Source organism: Candoia aspera, chromosome 17, assembly GCF_035149785.1.
Source record: "Candoia aspera isolate rCanAsp1 chromosome 17, rCanAsp1.hap2, whole genome shotgun sequence".
Lineage (NCBI taxonomy): Eukaryota > Metazoa > Chordata > Lepidosauria > Squamata > Boidae > Candoia > Candoia aspera.
In genome coordinates, this window is record NC_086169.1 from 9,826,503 (window position 1) to 9,845,600 (window position 19,098).

The 19,098-nt window shown below is 51.0% G+C and overlaps 1 protein-coding gene across 2 annotated transcripts; it reads right to left on the reverse strand.

The window, feature by feature from the left end:
* Positions 1-318: 318 nt before the first annotated feature.
* LOC134506889 (inositol-trisphosphate 3-kinase B-like) lies at positions 319-18,418 on the reverse strand. 2 transcript variants are annotated; one of them, XM_063317269.1, is made up of 8 exons: positions 18,309-18,418; positions 14,733-15,220; positions 6,632-6,716; positions 5,833-6,046; positions 3,516-3,720; positions 3,321-3,422; positions 2,422-2,493; positions 319-1,364 (listed from the first exon to the last, which is right to left on the reverse strand). In XM_063317269.1, exons 2-8 carry the CDS (start codon positions 15,120-15,122, stop codon positions 1,125-1,127), a joined length of 1,308 nt encoding a protein of 435 aa, XP_063173339.1. In that variant the 5' UTR covers positions 15,123-15,220; positions 18,309-18,418; the 3' UTR covers positions 319-1,124. The 2 variants fall into 2 exon arrangements, with proteins under 2 accessions (XP_063173339.1, XP_063173340.1); XM_063317270.1 differs by lacking the exons at positions 14,733-15,220; positions 18,309-18,418 and adding an exon at positions 13,834-13,952 and having other exon boundaries at positions 327-1,364.
* Positions 18,419-19,098: the final 680 nt, after the last annotated feature.

Below are 19,098 nucleotides of genomic sequence, written 5' to 3' on the forward strand. Positions count from 1 at the left end.
CGGGGACTAGAATCTTGGCTTTTTGCAGCACTACCAACAGAGCATCCGCTACAGTACCCAAACTCTGAAGGTGGGCCCGCATGGTCCAATTCAGGTTGGGGGTTTGGCTGTGGCAGAAGGGCTTTCTGAAGGGGCTGCAGAACCTGCGCGGGGCTTAGGAGGAGCAGGTGGGATTGTGCTGGACAGAAGAAAGCCGACATCCTGTGGAATCTGGAGCCAGAATGGTGAGCTTGGAGCCTGTAAACCAAACGGGAGGGGGGAAAAGGCAGTTGATCCTCTACGTCAGTTTCCGTTGATATTAACAGGAGCAGGGCGGCAGAGAGAAAAGATACTGGAATGTCCTCCAAATAAGAACCGGAAGATGCATCTGTGACCCGGTTTTATTTTTCTAAACTCAATGTTACAAAAGGAGGTTGCGTTCCTTCCAAGCGCACAGTTCCAAACTTTACACAGATGCAGCGGCTTGTGTTTGCCCAACACGCTGAATCACCCACCGACCCACCGCCGTGTTCTGTGAAAGCCCAGCCCAGCAGTTAGCCGAGGCTTCAGTGTGCTGCGTGAACCCGGAAAGCTGGGCTAATTGAGCAAACCTCGGTTCAGTTAACCGCAGATAGGCGCAGGCAATCACAGCTGATTTCCCTAAAGCCAAAGTCCGGGCTTTCACCAACATCTGAACCACGCCCAACCTCCCGTGCTCGCAGATTAAGTGTAGTATTGATCCTGCTCGCCGCCTCGTTGCCAGAGCACGGCCCCTCCACCGAGGGGGCTGGAGATGGCCAAGGAAACGGAAGGCCCTTTGGAGAGCGGCTGGGGCGTGGGCAGGAAAAGGAATTCAAAAGGTGGGGAGGAAACGCAGTTCCATTCATCATGCCACGCCCACAAACCCAAACTCCTTGCATTGTGCTTCTGTTGGTGTTTCAGGCTTGCCGTGGGCTTTTCAGCAAGAACAGGGATTTTGCCACCCGCCCTGGCGCCGCCATTGGGCCAGGCAGGGCAGCCCTTCCACGGTGCTCTGGCTGCCCCCCACAGCGCGCTTGCCCTTCCCGGGCTGAGCGCCCACCAGTCGGGGCAGGTCCTCCACCGCTGCTCTTGGCTCGGTCTAGACTCGCCCGAGGGGGGCAGGCTCAGGAGGGCCCCGGGACGGGCTCCGGCCTCTGCTCGGCCCTGTCCAGACTCGCCCGGATGGTGCTGGCGAGGTGCTGCAAGCCGATCAGGAAGCCGTCCTCGTGGCTCCCTGGGGTCCAGGCCACATTGTGGCGAAGGTGGCTGTTGGCTGGAGCTGGGAGGGTCTTGCCAAAGTCGATCATCCAGATGCTGGTGTGGCCCTTCTGGTCGTGCAGGAAGAGCAGAGAGCTCCCAATCACCTGGTGGGAAGGAGGGGGGGGAAAGGGAGGAAGGGAGGAAGGAAGGAGTAAAGGGAGGAAGGAAGGAGGGAGAGAGGAAGGGAGGAAGGAGAAAGAGAGGAAGGGGGGAAGGGGAAGGAAGAGATGGAGGGGAAGAGGAAGGAAGGAAGGAAGGAAGAGATGGAAGGGGAAGGAAGGGAGGGAGGGAGGGAGGGGGAAGAAGGAAGGAGAGATAAAGGGGAAGGAAAGGAAGGAAGGAAGGAAGGAGAGACAGAGAAGAGGGAAGGGGAAGGGAGGAAGGAAGATCAAATAAACTTCCCCAAACTAGAAAAACTTGAGGCTTACTTTTCAGGACTCAGAATAACATGCTAGGATTTGAATCAAAGCCTTGAAATGCTGCCCGCCCTGAGCAAAAAGTTTTTCTTTTTTGGGAAAACCAAATGTAAATATTACTATACATGGTATGGCAGATAAACAAATAAATGGAGGAGCAACCCCCCCACCCCCCCACCGCAAAAGACGTACATAGAAAGGGTTCGCCCATGGTCCGCCCCAAGATTTCTCCTTAAGTGCCCGTGTGTGGCGAGACTCTGCTTCTACATTAGGGCACTGCCTGCTTTAAGCGTTGTGTGTGTGTGTGTGTGTGTGCCACTGAGCAAGCATAAAGTTATTTCTCTCACCAAGGAGCACTGCTGGATGCAGGGATCTGCTTCTTTCCAGCAGCAGCATCTTTCAGCCCAGCTGGTGGGGCATCCTGGGAGTCAAAGCCCACCCATCTTCCAGTGGCCAGGGTTGAGAGCCGCTGCTCCAGAGGCTTTCAGCCCCCAGCCATTCGGCAGGAGGAACCCTAGTTCAAGAGCAAGTTTCCTTCTCGTTTCCAAACTCCCAGTCCAACCAGTGTTGGTAAATTCTCAGAATGAGGGTAGGAGCAAACCAGGTTGTTTTTAACAGATGGTGTGTGTTGGGAGGCTGCTAGAGAATTTTTTCAGAGCCGCTTCAATAGAACAGGGTGCCTCATTCCCTTTGGATAACTCTGAAACCCTGGGCTTTCCTCCTTTTGGGAGGGGGCAGCAATCACCTCATGCCTCTTGAAGAAGATGGACTCGGCCAAGGCCTGGCGCAGGTTCTCCAGGCGGGTCAGGTAAGTCTTCTGCAAAGCAAGGCGAGCATTAAAGCAGGAAAGCTGGGTGCCAGTTCCCCCCCAAACCTGTCTCTTCTTAGAAGCATCCCTCACTAGGAAAAATATCAAGATAAAGGTAAGAGTGACTTTAAAACAATGGCTTTGGTGACAATGATTTAAGGTGTATTTACAGAAAAGGCAAAGCGATTGTTTACTGAATACAGGTAGTCCTCACTTAACGACCATTCATTTATCGACAGTCCAGACTTATGAAAGTGCTGGAAAAATCAACTTGCAACCGGTCCTCACACTTATGACCATCACAGCATTCCGAGGTCATGTGATCACAATTCAAACGCTTGGCAACTGATTTCACATTTACAACCAATTGCAGTGTCCCACAGTCACGTAATTCCCATTTTCGACCTTCCCAACCAGCTTCCGGCAATCAAAATCAAAGGGGAACCACACAATCCACTTAATGACCGCCACAAAAAGGTCATAAAATTGGGTCAGATTTGCTTAATGACTGCTTCACTTAGCCACCAAAATTCTGGTCCCAATTGTGGTTGTTAAGCGAGGACTAACCTGCACCCCTGACTGTTTCAATTCAAAGCACAGTTTGCGTGGCCCAGCTAGGGCAAAGGCCTGCGCCTCCTTCCTCCAGCGTGGAGTCTTCCAATGGTGGGACTGCCACGCCCACGGGAGCTCAACCCAAGCCAACCTGAAAAAACCGGGCGGAGGAGGAAAGGCGTGCGCTAACAGAGGAGCCCAAATTTTCTCAAGGGTTGCATCCACACAACAGACTCGGCCTGGTTGCTGAATTCGCCAACGTTTTCTGAGTGGATTGAGCTCACCAGAACATCCACACGGTTCTTCACAAACTGCAGAAAAACCTCGACAATCTGATCCTGGCTCCGCGTCTGCTTGAACTCCCGTTGCACAGCGCCCCCCTCGATCTGCAGGGAGGGTTTGGAAAGTTTGGGTTTCCTGGCCGGTTGAAGGAGGACCTGCTCCTCCAACAACCCCCACCCGGCTCTTCAGCCCCTCACCGTGACCCCCTCGATCCGGAAGCCCAGGGAAGCGCTGGAGCTGATGTTCTCCCTCCACTGCATGTAGCGGGGCTTGGTGACGGCCCCTTGGCCGTGCTCCTCTGCCGTGGGGGCCCAGGGGTCGACCTTCACCATCTTCTGGTACAGGTCTCGCCGGGGGGCTGGCCGTTGCGGACCCTTGCACACTTCGTCCTCCAGGTACGTCCTGGGCAGCACAGACAAAGGGAAGAACAGCCCCGTGTGTTGGTGAGTTCGGATTCTCCCTCCAAGGAACTCAGGAACTTCCCGATGGATGGAAAAAAATGGGGGGGGGGGCTTCTGTTGGGATTCTGCAAGGTTTGAAAGGGGGATTTGGAGTGAATCTTCAGGCAGCCCTTGGGGGGGACAAGACCTGTACAGGTAGTCCTCTCTTAACAACCACAATTGGGAACAGAATTTTGGTTGCTAAGCAAAGCAGTCATTAAGCAAATAGGACCCAATTTTATGACCTTTTTGCAGCGGTCATTAAGTGAATCACTGCAGGCGTTAAGCAAACCACATGGTTGTTAAGCAAATTGCATGGTTCTCCATTAATTTTGCTTGCCGGCTGAGGAGGTCGAAAATGGTGATCACATGACCATGGGGTGCTGCGACGGTCATAAATGTGAACCGGTTGCCAAGCACCCAAATCATGATCATGTGACCATGGGGAAATGCAGTGACGGTTGTAAGTGTGAGGACTGATCATAAGTCAGTTTTTTTCAGCACTGTCATAAGTCCAAACCATCACTAAATGAATAGTCATTAAGCAAGGACTACCTGTAGCTCAGTGGCCATGGACCTTCTTTATGTGCAAAAGGCGACTCCCACAATCCCTTGCCACCAGGCACGGCAAGAGCAGAAGGGCCCTGAGGTTGCCTCCCTTTACATTCAAAGTGCACCACCTGAGCCCCCTCTCCAAATCTTGGGACCTCAGGAAGTCATCACTAAACAATTATCTTTAATGAGGCAGAAGGGAAAGAAAAAAACACAACAAAGAAATCATGTTGAATTAGGTTCAAATGAAATCAAATCCACCTGCTCTGGAGCCTCACTTGTGCTGCAGATTGGCTTTTTATTAAAGCTTTTAACCAAGAAGATTAAAAACGAACACAAACTAATACAAAGTTTATTTTTCAAAGCCTGATTATGCCAACCCTTTGTTTACAACCATGAGGACTAGAACCTTCTCTGATACTGAGAAGGGATATCAGCTACCGCCTGCTGTTTCCAGATTCTTAAGGAGTCAATACTTTGACCCGGTTTAGGTCAACACCTGAAGTTTTGGGGCCGAGGAGCAGATGAGGGAGCCTTCATCCTCCCTCAAGTGAGGGAGACGTTTAGCTCCTAATCAGGACGGTGACGCTGTCTGGGTCCAGTCCCCCAAAGGCCGTGCGTTTCATTCTCAGCCCCTTGAAGAACTCCCAGAATTCCCCAGCCAGCATGCTAAGCACACATCTTGTAACATGCTGGCTGGGGAACTCTGGGTGTTGAGGTCCACACACCTTCAAGTGGCTGAGATTGAGACACACGGCCCAAAGGGCTGGTTTGGCACAGGCTAAGCTGCAAAGTGTTAATAAAGATTAACGCTAACCAAGTTTAGCATGTTGTGCACAAGTTCTGCTAAATCTTTATCTGATCTGCTTAAGCCTGTTGTGGTATCAGAATCAAGTATTCCTTCGAGGGTAGTAAAATCGGGAACTGTTTGCAGCTGGGCTTTATTTAGGACAGGGGTTTTCAAACTTGGCCGCCTGAAGATGGGTGGACTTCAACTCCTGGAATTCCCCAGCGGCCAAGTTTGAAAAACACTGATTTTGGACCTCTCTCTCTCTGCAAACAAGGTGCATTCAGACTGGGCTGTACAATGCTTTCGGGGTTCCAGAGCCTAAAGCCTGTCTGTTAACTGTTTAAAACAACCCAACAATCCTGGGAAAAGAGGAGACTCTTTTACTGTGTAGCAGACGGATGCTACGTTCACCTCCGTGCACGCTTGGGAGCACCTTCGGGGACCGAATCCAAGCCTGGCTTGCTCTTGCTCGGATGCCAGGGCAGGCCTTCAAGGGGATTCTCTCTGGACTTGCTCCTGAGCTGCCAAATTGAGGTTGCAGCTTCCTGCCCGCCCCCAGGCCATCCCAAGGCGCAGCTAACGTGTCTGCAGATGCCCTCTTCTGCTCCTGGAGGTTGAAACCCCCCAATATATTCTCCCTCAGTTAACAGCCCCCCCCCAAGACTGACTTGCTGGCACCAAGACTGGCTCAATCCCATTTCCCCCACTCCCTGCCAGGCAGGCCGCTCCGACCTGGTGCCCATCTTGCAGTCCATGATGCTGGGGTTCTGAAGGCCGCGGAGAAGGTCGTCCATCTGGATGTAGCGCTCACCGCCCAGCTCCACCACGCCGTGGTAGGCGGGCACAAAGGGGCGCAGGACGTCCGTCATCAGCTTGGCTAGGCATGCCTCCTCCACAGCGCTGAACTTCTTCAGGATCTGTCCCCCTTCGCTGGGTTTGAAGTTGCCTGGAAGGAGAACGGGGGGTGGGGGGGGACATGCATGGTAGTGAGATGCGACATCTGTCTCCTCCCCAATGCTCCACCGTCCCGACTGTCTAAGAGATGCTGAAGTGGGTTGGAAGCTGCGCCACCCAAGGGTGGCCGGCCAGGGCCCCTGGTTCCCTGCAGGGTCCCGAGGGCACTTTCAGGGGGGGGTGCTGTGGTCAGCTGCCAGGCCGGGAGGGGGCGAGACTCGCTTTTGAAGCTTTTACAGAGCTGGGTGAAGCTGAAGCAAAGGTTTCGGTTCGGAGAGGGAGGGGCAGTTGAACTTTTCTGCCTGCCTCACTCTCCCCCAGGGCCCCACCAAGATGAAAACTGTGTCACACCCACACCCACACACAGAGACACTTCAGTGTGGTAAAGAGGAGGATGAGCCAGGAAATAGGAGACGTGCTTTGCACACCTGCAGAGACAAAGCTTTCCCGGGCCAGGTTTAAAGAACGTGGCATCCAGCGGCAGGGGAGGGAAGCCTGATGGGTCTCCAATTCAGCTACTGATCGCCCCTCCCCACCCACCCCCCAGGCACCCCGTAGGTCCTTGTGCGATGCAGACCTTCGTGTCCGGCCAGTTGCACCCAGGAGCTGCGTCGCCGCAGGGACCAGTGCACCATTGTGAAAAACGTCTTCCAGGACTTGGTCTAGAGGGAAGCCAGAAAGCAGGTTGTTGAAAATGTGGAAGCTCTGGGGGTGATGCCAGAATCCCTGGGCAGTGAGGCCCCCAAACACAGACACCTCAAAACGGAACTGGTTCGGCCATCGCATGGACAGGTTCACACAACCTGCTGGGCCAGGTTCGAATGCAAGTGGTTCAGCCACTGGGCACGTTTGTTCTTGGAGCTCGACATGCAAGGAGAGCACAAGAGACTGTTTCTTTGTCAATCCATGTTTAGCACAAGCTACCAAGAGCAGCATGGAACCCAATACAGGTAGTCCTCAACTTACGACCGCAGTTGGGACTGGAACTTCCATTGCTAAGCGAGGTGGTTGTTAAGTGAGTCACATCTGAATTTATGACCTTTTTGTCACAGTTGTTAAGCAAATTACCAGGGTCGTTAAGCAAATCCCGCTTCCCTCACTGACTTTGCTTGTTGGAAGCTGGCTGGGAAGATTGCAAATTGCGATCATGTCACCCTGGGACGCTGCAACCAGTGTGTGAGCCGGCTGCCAAGCACCTGAATTTTGATCATGTAACCACAGGGACATTGTGACAGTTGTAAGTGTGAAGACCGGTCACAAGTCACTTTTTCAGCACTGTCATAACTTTGAACAGTCGCTAAACAAACAGTCATAACTCAAGGACTACCTGCTTAACCTTCTTGTTTAAACTAATTATTGGGTCCACATTATACCTTGATCTACAGTTACATACAAACTAACCAAACGGGCTGCTTTTGCACAACACCTTAACTAAGCCACCCCAAACAAACCAAGGTTAAAACTAACCATGTTTGGCACGTGCAAATGTGGCCATTAGTTTTGCAACTGACTGAGTCACACATGTCATGTGAACGCGAGGACGGCTCTGCGGCATTGAAGGATGGAGGGCACCTGATTGCTGAGTTTGCTGAGCCACTGCTTTAATCATGGTTTGTTGAATAAACCAGGCAGCCAGACAAGCCTTCTGATGTGCAATGTGTGAATGTGGCCATGTTGGGGTTTGCTTGGCAATTGTGGGTTGTGACTGCTCTGGGACAGAGGAAGAGGCCTCTCGGGACACTGGATGATTCTTTGGCACTTGGAAAACTGGCCTTTGAAAATGTCTTTCAAAAGAAAAAGTCTCATTAGTGCCCTTCTGGAGCTCACACACCACATTTACTCCAGTTATTGAATTAACCTCTTTTCTAAGCTCGCACGGAAGACTGAGCCAGCAACACGCCCAGGGGGGCACGGGTCTGCCCGACCTGCCAAACCACAAAAGCATGATGGTTTTTAAAGCCAAGCTTAGCCTGCAGGGACAACCAAGACACTTGCCTCAATGTGCAAATAGAGGCGTCGGCTGGGTCAAAAAAGTCAAGATGGCAGCCACACCCGCATGATCAAAGCCCCACCCTTTCGATGTGCACGGGCGCAGGTAAGCAAGGCTGCCATCGTGCGCTGGCAGTTCCATCTTGACTTTTTTGACACCCCTCCCTCAGCAGACGGCCCTGGGTGCCACGCAGCCAGCAAACAATGCGATGGCTGAAGGGGGGGCTGCAAACACCCCCTCCTCCGTGCACAGCCCTTTCGCCTGCGGTCTGCAGCCTCCCTGGGGTGGCTTCAATGGGAACGTCTGGCCAGCCGGGGAAGTGATACGGGGATGCAAAAAAGAAGCTGTAACTCAGCAGCAGCAGCAGCAGCAGCAGCTCGGGGGCCTCCCTCGCCTGCCACAGCCCGTTCAGCTCAAAATCCACAATAAATGCTGCAGTGCTGAGGAAAGGAAACAGAAGCCGCTTCTAAAAGACAGGTCATTCCGAAAACCTCAGAAGAAATCTCCTTGCCGCTGCGTTACGAGGGCCAAGGATGGTTTTCACTGGCTCCTTGGCTGAGAGGCCTGCAAAACGGGCCGTTCCCTTCTTGCAGCCCGGTGTAACGGTTGCCTATTCCACAACTGCAGACATGACATGTGAAACGTTACGAGGAACCATAAACATCGGAACGGGAACATGACACCCGGGGGCTCCAGGGCCTTTGCCCCACAGGCAAGGAAACCGAGGCAGGGATGTCAGAGCTGCCCGGGCGGGCTAGCCAAGATTCCCAAAGGGCGGAGGAAGCAGGAACTGAACGCAGGAAATCTCAGCCGGGTGGCTCTGCCAAGGGACCGCCTTCTCCTGCAAAGCTGAGCTGGAGATGCAAACAGGCCTTGCACACTTGTCGCGCTGGCAACGCAGGCCAGCCAGTCAGCTGGCACGGCCACGCCTGGCTACGCCTGGCGACCGCAAGAACGAGGGCTCCGCCAACGGCATTTGGCCTCTGCGAGAGCACGGGAACCCCCTGCGGTCTGTGCAAAGGCAAGACGGCAAGTGTGCAGGGTTGCCTTGGCACACACCGCTCCTCTCCACCAACACTCGGGCACGTTGGTCGTCACGTGGCCGATGCACAAAATGTTGTCTCGATCTATTGTGGCAACACAGCGGCTCTCACACAGTGCGCGTCACCCGGGAACACCAAACAGGAGGGCATTTCTCGTACCCAGAACCACCAAGCGGCATTTTGAAGCATGTACCCCCCCAAAGTTGATGGGTCTTTATAAACTAAACCTGGCTGGTTCCAATACAAAAACGATGGAAATCAAAAACAGCAGAGAGGATTGCGCTGTTAATTTCACCGCTTTCTCCGCTGTCGCCTTAAAACTGGCAATTTGGAGGCCAGCTGAGCATCGGAGAGCTTTGCTGTGGCCAGCTCTGTCTGAGCACCATCTCACAATAATACAGGGCTAAGTAAAACAATTAAAAGTTTTTCTTTACATGCCTTCATTTAATCTTAAATAGACGCTCACTGTAGGAGGAGAGCTGGCAAAAAATCCAGAGTCTGGTTCCATCTGAGCACCAGCTCACCATAATACAGTGCTTATAAAATAAATAAAAGTTTTTCTTTAAATGTCTTCACTTAATCTTAAACAGATGCTCACTGTAGGAGGAGAGCTGTATTTGGTAAAAAATCAGGAGTCAGGTAGCCCGTTTTCTGACTGAGAAATTTTGAAAAAAGCTGCTGCCTTTTTAATAAAAATTTGCTGGTCAGGAAAGAGGCAACCAAACTCCTAAACAGATGCTCAGAAATTTTTAAAAAGTGCAGTGAGAAGTAAAAGATTTAATATTTCAATTTGGACACTCAAATGTTTGATGGTGGGGGGGGGGGAAAGATGGATCACACTGTCAGTATTTGCAGAATGATATTTATTGATCTGTCCAGCTAGCTAGCAAAGAGATAAATGGGACTTTAGAGAATAACCAAGTTGTTATCTGTAGCCTTAAAAAACCCTCAACGGTATACTCATTTGCTGTTCCTCAGGAATCAAACTTCTAACTCAGCTTCCACAACCAGCTGGACTGGAATTTAACTCCCATAATCCCCAGCCTCTTCAGCAAAGGATCGTTACCTTGTCGTGGTGCTGGAGCTTGAGCACCTCAATGACGCCATGAGCTAAACCGTGAAGGGCCACCCAAGACGGGAAGGTCATGACAGAGAGGTCAGACTAAATGCGATCCCTGGGGAAGGTAATGGCAACCCACCCCAGTATTCTTGCCATGAAAACTAAATGGATCAGTACAACCAGAGATATGTCGGTATACCATCGGAAGATGAGACCCCCAGGTCGGAAGATGGTCAAAATGCTACTGGGGAGGAACAGAGGATGAGCTCAACTAGCCCCAGACGTGATGACGCAGCTAGCTCAAAGCCGAAAGGACGGCTAGCAGCCGACGGTGCTGGTGGTGAACGGCGAATCCCACGTTCTAAGGATCAACACACCACTGGAACCTGGAATGTAAGATCTATGAGCCAGGGCAAACTGGATGTGGTTATTGGGGAGATGTCCAGATTAAAGATAGACATTCTGGGCATCAGTGAACTGAAATGGACTGGAATGGGCCACTTCACATCAAATGACCACCAGATCTACTACTGTGGACAAGAGGACCACAGAAGAAATGGAGTAGCCTTCATAATTAATAGTCAAGTGGCTAAAGCAGTGCTTGGATACAATCCAAAAAACGACAGAATGATCTCAATTCGAATTCAGGGCAAGCCATCTAACATCACAGTGATCCAAATATACGCCCCAACCACAGATGCTGAAGAAGCTGAAGTAGAGCAGTTCTATGAGGATCTGCAGCACCTACTGGACAACACACCTAAAAGAGATGTTATTTTCATCACGGGAGACTGGAATGCTAAGGTGGGCAGTCAAAGGACACCTGGAATTACAGGTAAGCATGGCCTGGGAGAACAAAACGAAGCAGGACATAGGCTGATAGAACTTTGCCAAGACAACTCACTCTGCATCACAAACACTCTCTTCCAACAACCTAAGAGACGGCTTTATACATGGACTTCACCAGATGGACAACACCGAAATCAGATTGACTACATCCTCTGCAGCCAAAGGTGGCGGACATCTCTACAGTCAGTAAAAACAAGACCTGGAGCTGACTGTAGTTCCAATCATGAACTTCTTCTTGCACAATTTAGGATCAGACTCAAGAGATTAGGGAAGACCCACAGATCAGCTAGATATGAGCTCACTAATATTCCTGAGGAATATGCAGTGGAGGTGAAGAATAGATTTAAGGGACTGGACTTAGTAGATAGGGTCCCGGAAGAACTATGGACAGAAGTTGGCAGCATTGTTCAGGAGGCGGCAACAAAATACATCCCAAAGAAAGAGAAAACCAAGAAGGCAAAATGGCTGTCTGCTGAGACACTAGAAGTAGCCCAAGAAAGAAGGAAAGCAAAAGGCAACAGTGATAGGGGGAGATATGCCCAATGAAATGCAAAATTCCAGAGGTTGGCCAGAAGAGGTAAGGAATTATTTTTAAACAAGCAATGCGCGGAAGTGGAAGAAGACAATAGAATAGGAAGGACAAGAGACCTCTTCCAGAAAATTAGAAACATTGGAGGTAAATTCCAGGCAAAAATGGGTATGGTCAAAAACAAAGATGGCAAGGACCTAACAGAAGAAGAAGAGATCAAGAAAAGGTGGCAAGAATATACCGAAGACCTGTATAGGAAGGATAACAATATCGGGGATAGCTTTGACAGTGTGGTCGGTGAGCTAGAGCCAGACATCCTGAAGAGTGAGGTTGAGTGGGCCTTAAGAAGCATTGCTAATAACAAGGCAGCAGGAGACGATGGCATCCCAGCTGAACTGTTCAAAATCTTGCAAGATGATGCTGTCAAGGTAATGCATGCTATATGCCAGCAAATTTGGAAAACACAAGAATGGCCATCAGACTGGAAAAAATCAACTTCTATCCCCATACCAAAAAAGGGAAACACTAAAGAATGTCCAAACTATCGAACAGTGGCACTCATTTCACATGCCAGTAAGGTAATGCTCAAGATCCTGCAAGGTAGACTTCAGCAGTTCATGGAGCGAGAATTGCCAGACGTACAAGCTGGTTTTAGAAAAGGCAGAGGAACTAGAGACCAAATTGCCAATATCCGCTGGATAATGGAAAAAGCCAGGGAGTTTCAGAAAAACATCTATTTCTGTTTTATTGACTATTCTAAAGCCTTTGACTGTGTGGACCATAACAAATTGTGGCAAGTTCTTAGCGGTATGGGGATACCAAGTCATCTTGTCTGCCTCCTGAAGAATCTGTATAACGACCAAGTAGCAACAGTAAGAACAGACCACGGAACAACGGACTGGTTTAAGATTGGGAAAGGAGTACGGCAGGGCTGTATCCTCTCACCCTACCTATTCAACTTGTACGCAGAACACATCATGCGACATGCTGGGCTTGAGGCATCCAAGGCTGGAGTTAAAATCGCTGGAAGAAACATTAACAATCTCAGATATGCAGATGATACCACTTTGATGGCTGAAAGTGAAGAGGAACTGAGGAGCCTTATGATGACGGTGAAAGAAGAAAGTGCAAAAGCTGGCTTGCAGCTAAACCTCAAAAAACCCAAGATTATGGCAACCAGCTTGATTGATAACTGGCAAATAGAGGGAGAAAATGTAGAAGCAGTGAAAGACTTTGTATTCCTAGGTGCAAAGATTACTGTGGATGCTGACTGCAGTCAGGAAATCAGAAGACGTTTAATCCTTGGGAGAAGAGCAATGACAAATCTCAATAAAATAGTTAAGAGCAGAGACATCACACTGACAACAAAGGCCCGCATCGTTAAAGCAATGGTGTTCCCCGTAGTAAGATATGGCTGCGAGAGCTGGACCATAAGGAAGGCTGAGCGAAGGAAGATCGATGCTTTTGAACTGTGGTGTTGGAGGAAAATTCTGAGAGTGCCTTGGACTGCAAGAAGATCCAACCAGTCCATCCTCCAGGAAATCAAGCCAGACTGCTCACTTGAGGGAATGATATTAAAGGCAAAACTGAAATACTTTGGCCACAGAATGAGAAGACAGGACACCCTGGAGAAGATGCTGATGCTGGGGAGAGTGGAGGGCAAAAGGAAGAGGGGCCGACCAAGGGCAAGATGGATGGGTGATATTCTGGAGGTGACGGACTCGTCCCTGGGGGAGCTGGGGGTGTTGACGACCGCCAGGAAGCTCTGGCGTGGGCTGGTCCATGAAGTCACGAAGAGTCAGAAGCGACCAAACAAATAAACAACAACACAATCCCCAGCCTGCCTGATTGGGGATTAGGGGCACAGAAGTCCAACCCCGCCTCGAGGGCCTCAGGCTGGGGGAGGTTGTCCTAAATTGCTATTTTAAGTCTTCCTGACTTCCGGTTAGGATCGCCCACCGCAGAGTTCAGTTCTTTCACTTTTGCAAAGATTATATTGTCAAACATTCCTTTTTGCTCATCTTGCAAAAATCCAGGGTTGGTATTTTGCAAACAGCAGCATTTTAGCTGAACTGGCATTGCACTTCCTTCCCATTTTAATGCCAGGCAGACCTCTTCACCTCCCTCTAAGGCAGTCTTTCTCAACCTTGCAGAAATTCAATTTAAGTCCCCCTAGACATGTTGCTGCAACATATCCACACTCTGTGTTTCTAATATTATCATCTAACATCAACATAGCTTTCTAACTTTTGCTAATATTAAGCTGAAGCTTTCAAACTGAAAATACAACTATCCAAAGCAAATAAACCACAGGTAAACCTTCATGATTCATCGGCCGGATTTCAAAAGGCCATCCTCTGCAGAATTAGCTCAGCTTCATTTAACTTCCCTGCTTCAGGATCATAATGAAACTGCAGAGATCTCTCTGCATCAATAAATCACTTATTTGCAACCGGGCTCTGCCCAAAGCAAAGATCTTTGGACTCGAGATCTTTGAACCGCTGCAGAAGAGTGCTGAGAGATGAAATGCAGCAACCTTGGTTGAGCTCCACCATTCCCAGCAGAATGAGGTCTGGTTCGGACTTGGATGGGGGACCACACAGAGATCTCAGTGCTGCGGAAAGGCCGTTGCCAACCACTTCCGCATACTTGCCAAGAAAATTAGACAGGAGTCCAGTTTGACTCATCTTCTGTGCCTGGCGACATGGCCCCACCCAGCTAAACCGTGGCTAATCTTGAAAAAAGGGAAGTGGGGCCAAACTTGGCTATGCTGGATTGAGAGGCCACCAGGACTAGAAACTAGTTTGGGAAGTGGAAAAAAAAAAGTCGCAGAAGACAGTAAGCCACTTCCACCTGGTTGCCAAAAAATCAAGACAGATGTTTTCAGGAAATCTAAGCGCAACTCAGCGAGAACTTTGTCCCTGTCTGATGAAGAATGCCTGGAATCCCAAAAGCTTGGCTTGATTTTTAACCTCCCTGGATGGATTGGGGGGGGGGTGTCCCCCTCTTGTGCCACACGTTAAAGCAGAGTTTCTCAACCTCAGCGACTTTAAGATGGGTGGACTTCAACTCCCAGAATTCCCCAGCCAGCATGGCTGGCTGGGGAATTCTGGGAGTTGAAGTCCACCCATTTTATAGTTGCTGAGGTTGAGAAACTCTGCTTTAAAGCAAAGATCCCCCCCCTTTGCCCTCCAGCCCCCTCCTCACCTTCCTCAGCACCCGCTTCTTCTCCGGCGTGGCCCTTCCTTCGGCATCACTGAAGACTTCATCCGACTCCTGTGACGAGCTGGCCAGGGATGAGCAGGTGGAGGAGCCCGAGATGGAGCGGTCAAAAGGCAAGCCGGGGGCTTGGCTTCCGTGGGAGGGAGACGGCCCCGTGGGCTCGAGAGAGGCCGCCCTGCCCGCCTGGCAGGGCGAGGGCCCCTGGCACCTTTGCAAGTCGTTGCTGGAAAAGGCCCCGCGGCACAGCGGCAATTCCACCCTTCCCTGGGCGGCCTCGGCGGCTCCTGACCGGTCAGACGTTTCTTCCACCGCCTCCCACCTTTCCGGTCCGGCGGGCTGAACAAGAGATCCGGAGGACACTGGGATCCATTCCATGAGGAATCGCTGCCCTGGGACAGATCGCTGGATCCCAGGCCGGGAAACTCAGCGCGACGGCCCTCAGATGCTCCGGGTTCGGATTCCACCAGGGCGGTCTGTGAGGAAACCCAAAGGGGTGGCCAAGAAATCAGGAAACTGATGGCACCTTTTCTGAGACTCCAAAGCAGAAGCTTTTGTAAGTTACAGGTTTCATCAAATGCACAGTGTGGCTAAGCTGATGTAGGATTTAAACTAGGTTGGGGGGGACAAATGTGTCCTGTGGTCACGTGATCGCCATTTTCAACCTTCCAGCCAGCTTCCTGCAAGCAAAATCAATGGGGAACTGTGTGATTCGCTTAATGACCACAATGATTTGCTTAATGACCGCTTCGCTTAGCAACCAAAATCCAGGTCCCAATTGTGGTCGTTAAGTGAGGACTACCTGTACAATAGTTCATTGATGAGGTACTTGTGATCTGTCTCACATTTAACCTGTATCTGCTTCCCCAACCTGTCTGCCCCTCCTCTTCCCTCATGGCAAGTATTTCTACTCCTCGGCACTGCCGTGCCACCCTGCTCTGCCCTTAACTTTTCCGATTCTCCGAAAGAATTCCATCTCCATGTGACTTGCCCAGGAGAGTGCCCTATTCTGCAGCCAGATATTCATTTTCCATGGTCTGCTAGACTTGGAATGAAAATGGTGGCGCCACATTTATGATCTATTTATTTACTTCAAGCATTCTTTAAAAAAAAAAAATCCCATGCTTTTACCAGAAAGTGGGGGGGAAGGGGCGAAAGCTACATGAGAGAGATAGTATACAATCTAAAAGACCCAGCATGCAAGGAAAAAGGAATGGGGAGGGAGGAGGAAAAAAAAAGTTTAACTTCCCATCACTGCACTCTTCTCTATTCCCTTCTTCTTAAAGCAATTATTTTTAAACACAGCAAATCAGGCCTAGAAACAGTTTAAAAAGCTTCATTCTATATATGGTTATCTGATGTGTCTTGGTTCTGAAACTCAGGAACTTGTCAAGGTTCAGAAAATAATGCATTTTTCCATTGAAACACTAGGAGGAAAGCCATAGCGAAAAATCAGGAGGAGCCTGGTGGCACCTTTTCCAACCGACAAATTCAATTAAAAGGCAGCAGCTCATGTTGCAGCTCGTGAACTCTTAAAAGAGAATATAATAAAAGCATCTTAATAAAGTGTGTTAGTCGCAAAAGGTGCTGCCAGGCTCCAGATTCTCCCTTTTAGTGGCCTTTGAATAGCATGTTTCCTGTCCTGGCCCAGGAAAGAATGTAATTAATTGAGAAATCATTTCTCAGACAATGGTAACAGGAGAACAAAGGCATTCCACTGAATCAAGATGTTTGCAGACTGAATGCACCCTGTTCCAAGTGACCTGAGAGGGCTCAGAAGCACAGGAAGTGGGAACGGGTTTAAAGGGGCAAGCAGTTGCCCGCCCCGGCCCTTGAAGCTCTTGCTCCTTGTTAGCAAGCTTACTTCATTGTTTAGGCCCCCAAGAAGGCTACAGTCAGTCCTCACTTAACAACCACAATTGGGACCAGAATTTCAGTTGCCAAGCAAAGCGGTCACTGAGGGAACCTGACCCAATTTTATGACCTTTTTTGCGGCAGTCATTAAGCAAATCACCACAGGCGTTAAGCGAACCATGTGGTCGTTAAGCGAATCACGTGATTCCCCATTGAATTTGCTTGCCAGAAGCCAGCTGGGAAGATCAAAAATGGCGATCACGTGACCACGGGACTCTGCGATAGTCATGAATGCAAACCGGTTGCCAGGTGCCCAAATTGTGATCACATGACCTTGGGGACGCTGTGACTGTTGTAAGTGTGAGGACTGGTCATCGGTCTGTTTTTTTCAGCACCTTCATAAGTCCAAACCATCACTAAACGAATGGTTGTTAAGCAAGGACTACCTGTAAGTGGGTTAAAGGCCCCCGTGAAAATGGAAAAAATTAAGTAACTGAGATTGGCTCTGTGATGCTTCTTTGGAATGTTTAAATGAGAATAATTCTGGTTTAATGCAAAGCTCCACCTTGGGAAGGAATAGAAAGGAAAACCTAAATCAGATTCCAGGGCAATTTCCCGCCGCCCTGCCCACAAGGCGTAGGGCTGCTTCCACAGCCACCCTGCTGCTAAATTATCAGCTTTACGGGGGGAACGTCCTAGAGACTGCTGACAGTAACTTATCTTTGAAAATTCTAATTTTACAGACTTTGAATTGATGCGGAGTAATGAAATCAGAACCCCCTTTCCGCACTGCATTTTCCGCAGGGCGGTTTCTGGTGGGCCACTCCAAAACCGAACGGGGGCCTTCAGCCAGCGACCCCCCCACCCGCCCCCAAATAAACCCCTCACATTCATACAGTGAGCTTCACTAGTGGCTGAATTAATCCATTTTCTCAGTTTGCACAATATTTGGACAGGTCTGTCCAAGACACCATGCAAAACACCAGCGAAGGGGAAACCAGTCTAGATGTGGGGTGAATGCAAGGAGTAGGCTTGGCACGGGGTTTGCAACAAGGTTGCATGTTTGTTGCACACAACCTACTTAGCCAGGTCACTAAAAGGCCTAGTGGCTGGATTCACACAACCCGCTCTGCAGGAATCACATGGGTGTGCTTGTGGCGGGCAGCTGGTATGTGGTTCGGCAGGTCAGCTTCAGGTGCATCGGGCGCAGTAGTTCAACCCTCACTTCCCAACACGTGCGGTTGGCTGCCATCGAACCAGGAGTGGGAGCACTCTGCATATGCTCAGAGGAGCTCTGGTCGGGACAACCAGAGCACAGATTCCTTCCCCTCGAAACCCGCCTGCTTCCGATCGGCAGGCAGGAGGAGACCCAGGTAGGGAAGCGAGGCAACCCCACCCACACTGGAACCGGGCGGGGGGTGAACCCCTCTCGAGCCCGCCTCCCTCCCGGATCTTGCTCGCGCCCCGGGTTTTGCTGCAGATGCGTCCCTCTCGACGCGTGTCTGGCGCGCTGCTTTGCACGGGAGAGGGAGCGACGGGGCAGCTGCATCGGGCAGACCCCTCCCCGGCTTTTTTGCGCCCCCCCCATAACAAAAGAGGCCTGGAACGACCCCCCTGCGACTCTGGTCGGAGCCCCGCGCCTCCCCCCGCCCGCGCCCCCGCCCGCGCCCTCTCCGGCTCCCCCCCGAAGCCCCCTCCTCGGACCCTCACCTGCAGAAGACGGAGCTCCGGGGGGCTCCTCCCGTCCCCGCGTCTCTGGCCCGCGGAGCACGTCAGAAAGGCGGGGAGAAAACCCGGGCAGCGGCGGCGAGGGAGGGGGGGACACGGTGGAGGAAGGAGGACCCCGAGGAAAGGCTGGTCTCGTGCTGCCCTCTGCTGGCCGCGGGCGGGAGGGCAGCCTCGCCCCGGCGCGTGCCCCAAGGGCGAGCGCTGCCCCGCCAGGAAGCGCCCAGGGAGGACTCTGCCCATGCTCAGAGGCACTCTCCCCACCTTGCTTGACCTATTCGGTTCCCAGGGCCGGGGCATTAAAAGAGAGAGAGAAAGATGCGCCGGCCTGCGGTCAGGAAATTACGCAGAGGAACTGGATGCAAAATTATGCTCAAGCCAGTACAGTGTTTTTCAAACTGGGCCGCTTGAAGAGGGGTGGACTTCAACTCCCAGAACTCCCCAGCCAGCATGCTGGCTGGGGAGTTCTGGGAGTTGAAGTCCACCCCTCTTCAAGCGGCCCAGTTTGAAAAACACTGATTTACAAGCTACCAAGAGTGGACTAATACAGCATTGTGTGTATTTCAGCCTGCCCGCAGGGTTGTTGTGAGGGCCAAGAAAGGAGGTCACTGGCTGGAGAAATCTCAGCAATGTGCCGTTCTTTCCTTTGAAAAACCAAGTCTCAAACCCCGAACGTTAGTGCACGAACCAGGATAAGAGATTCAGGGCTTCCTTCCTTGGGTTGAATGCCAGGAAGAACAGTGAGGAACCTTGGAAAGGAGATCCAGCCCTGGTT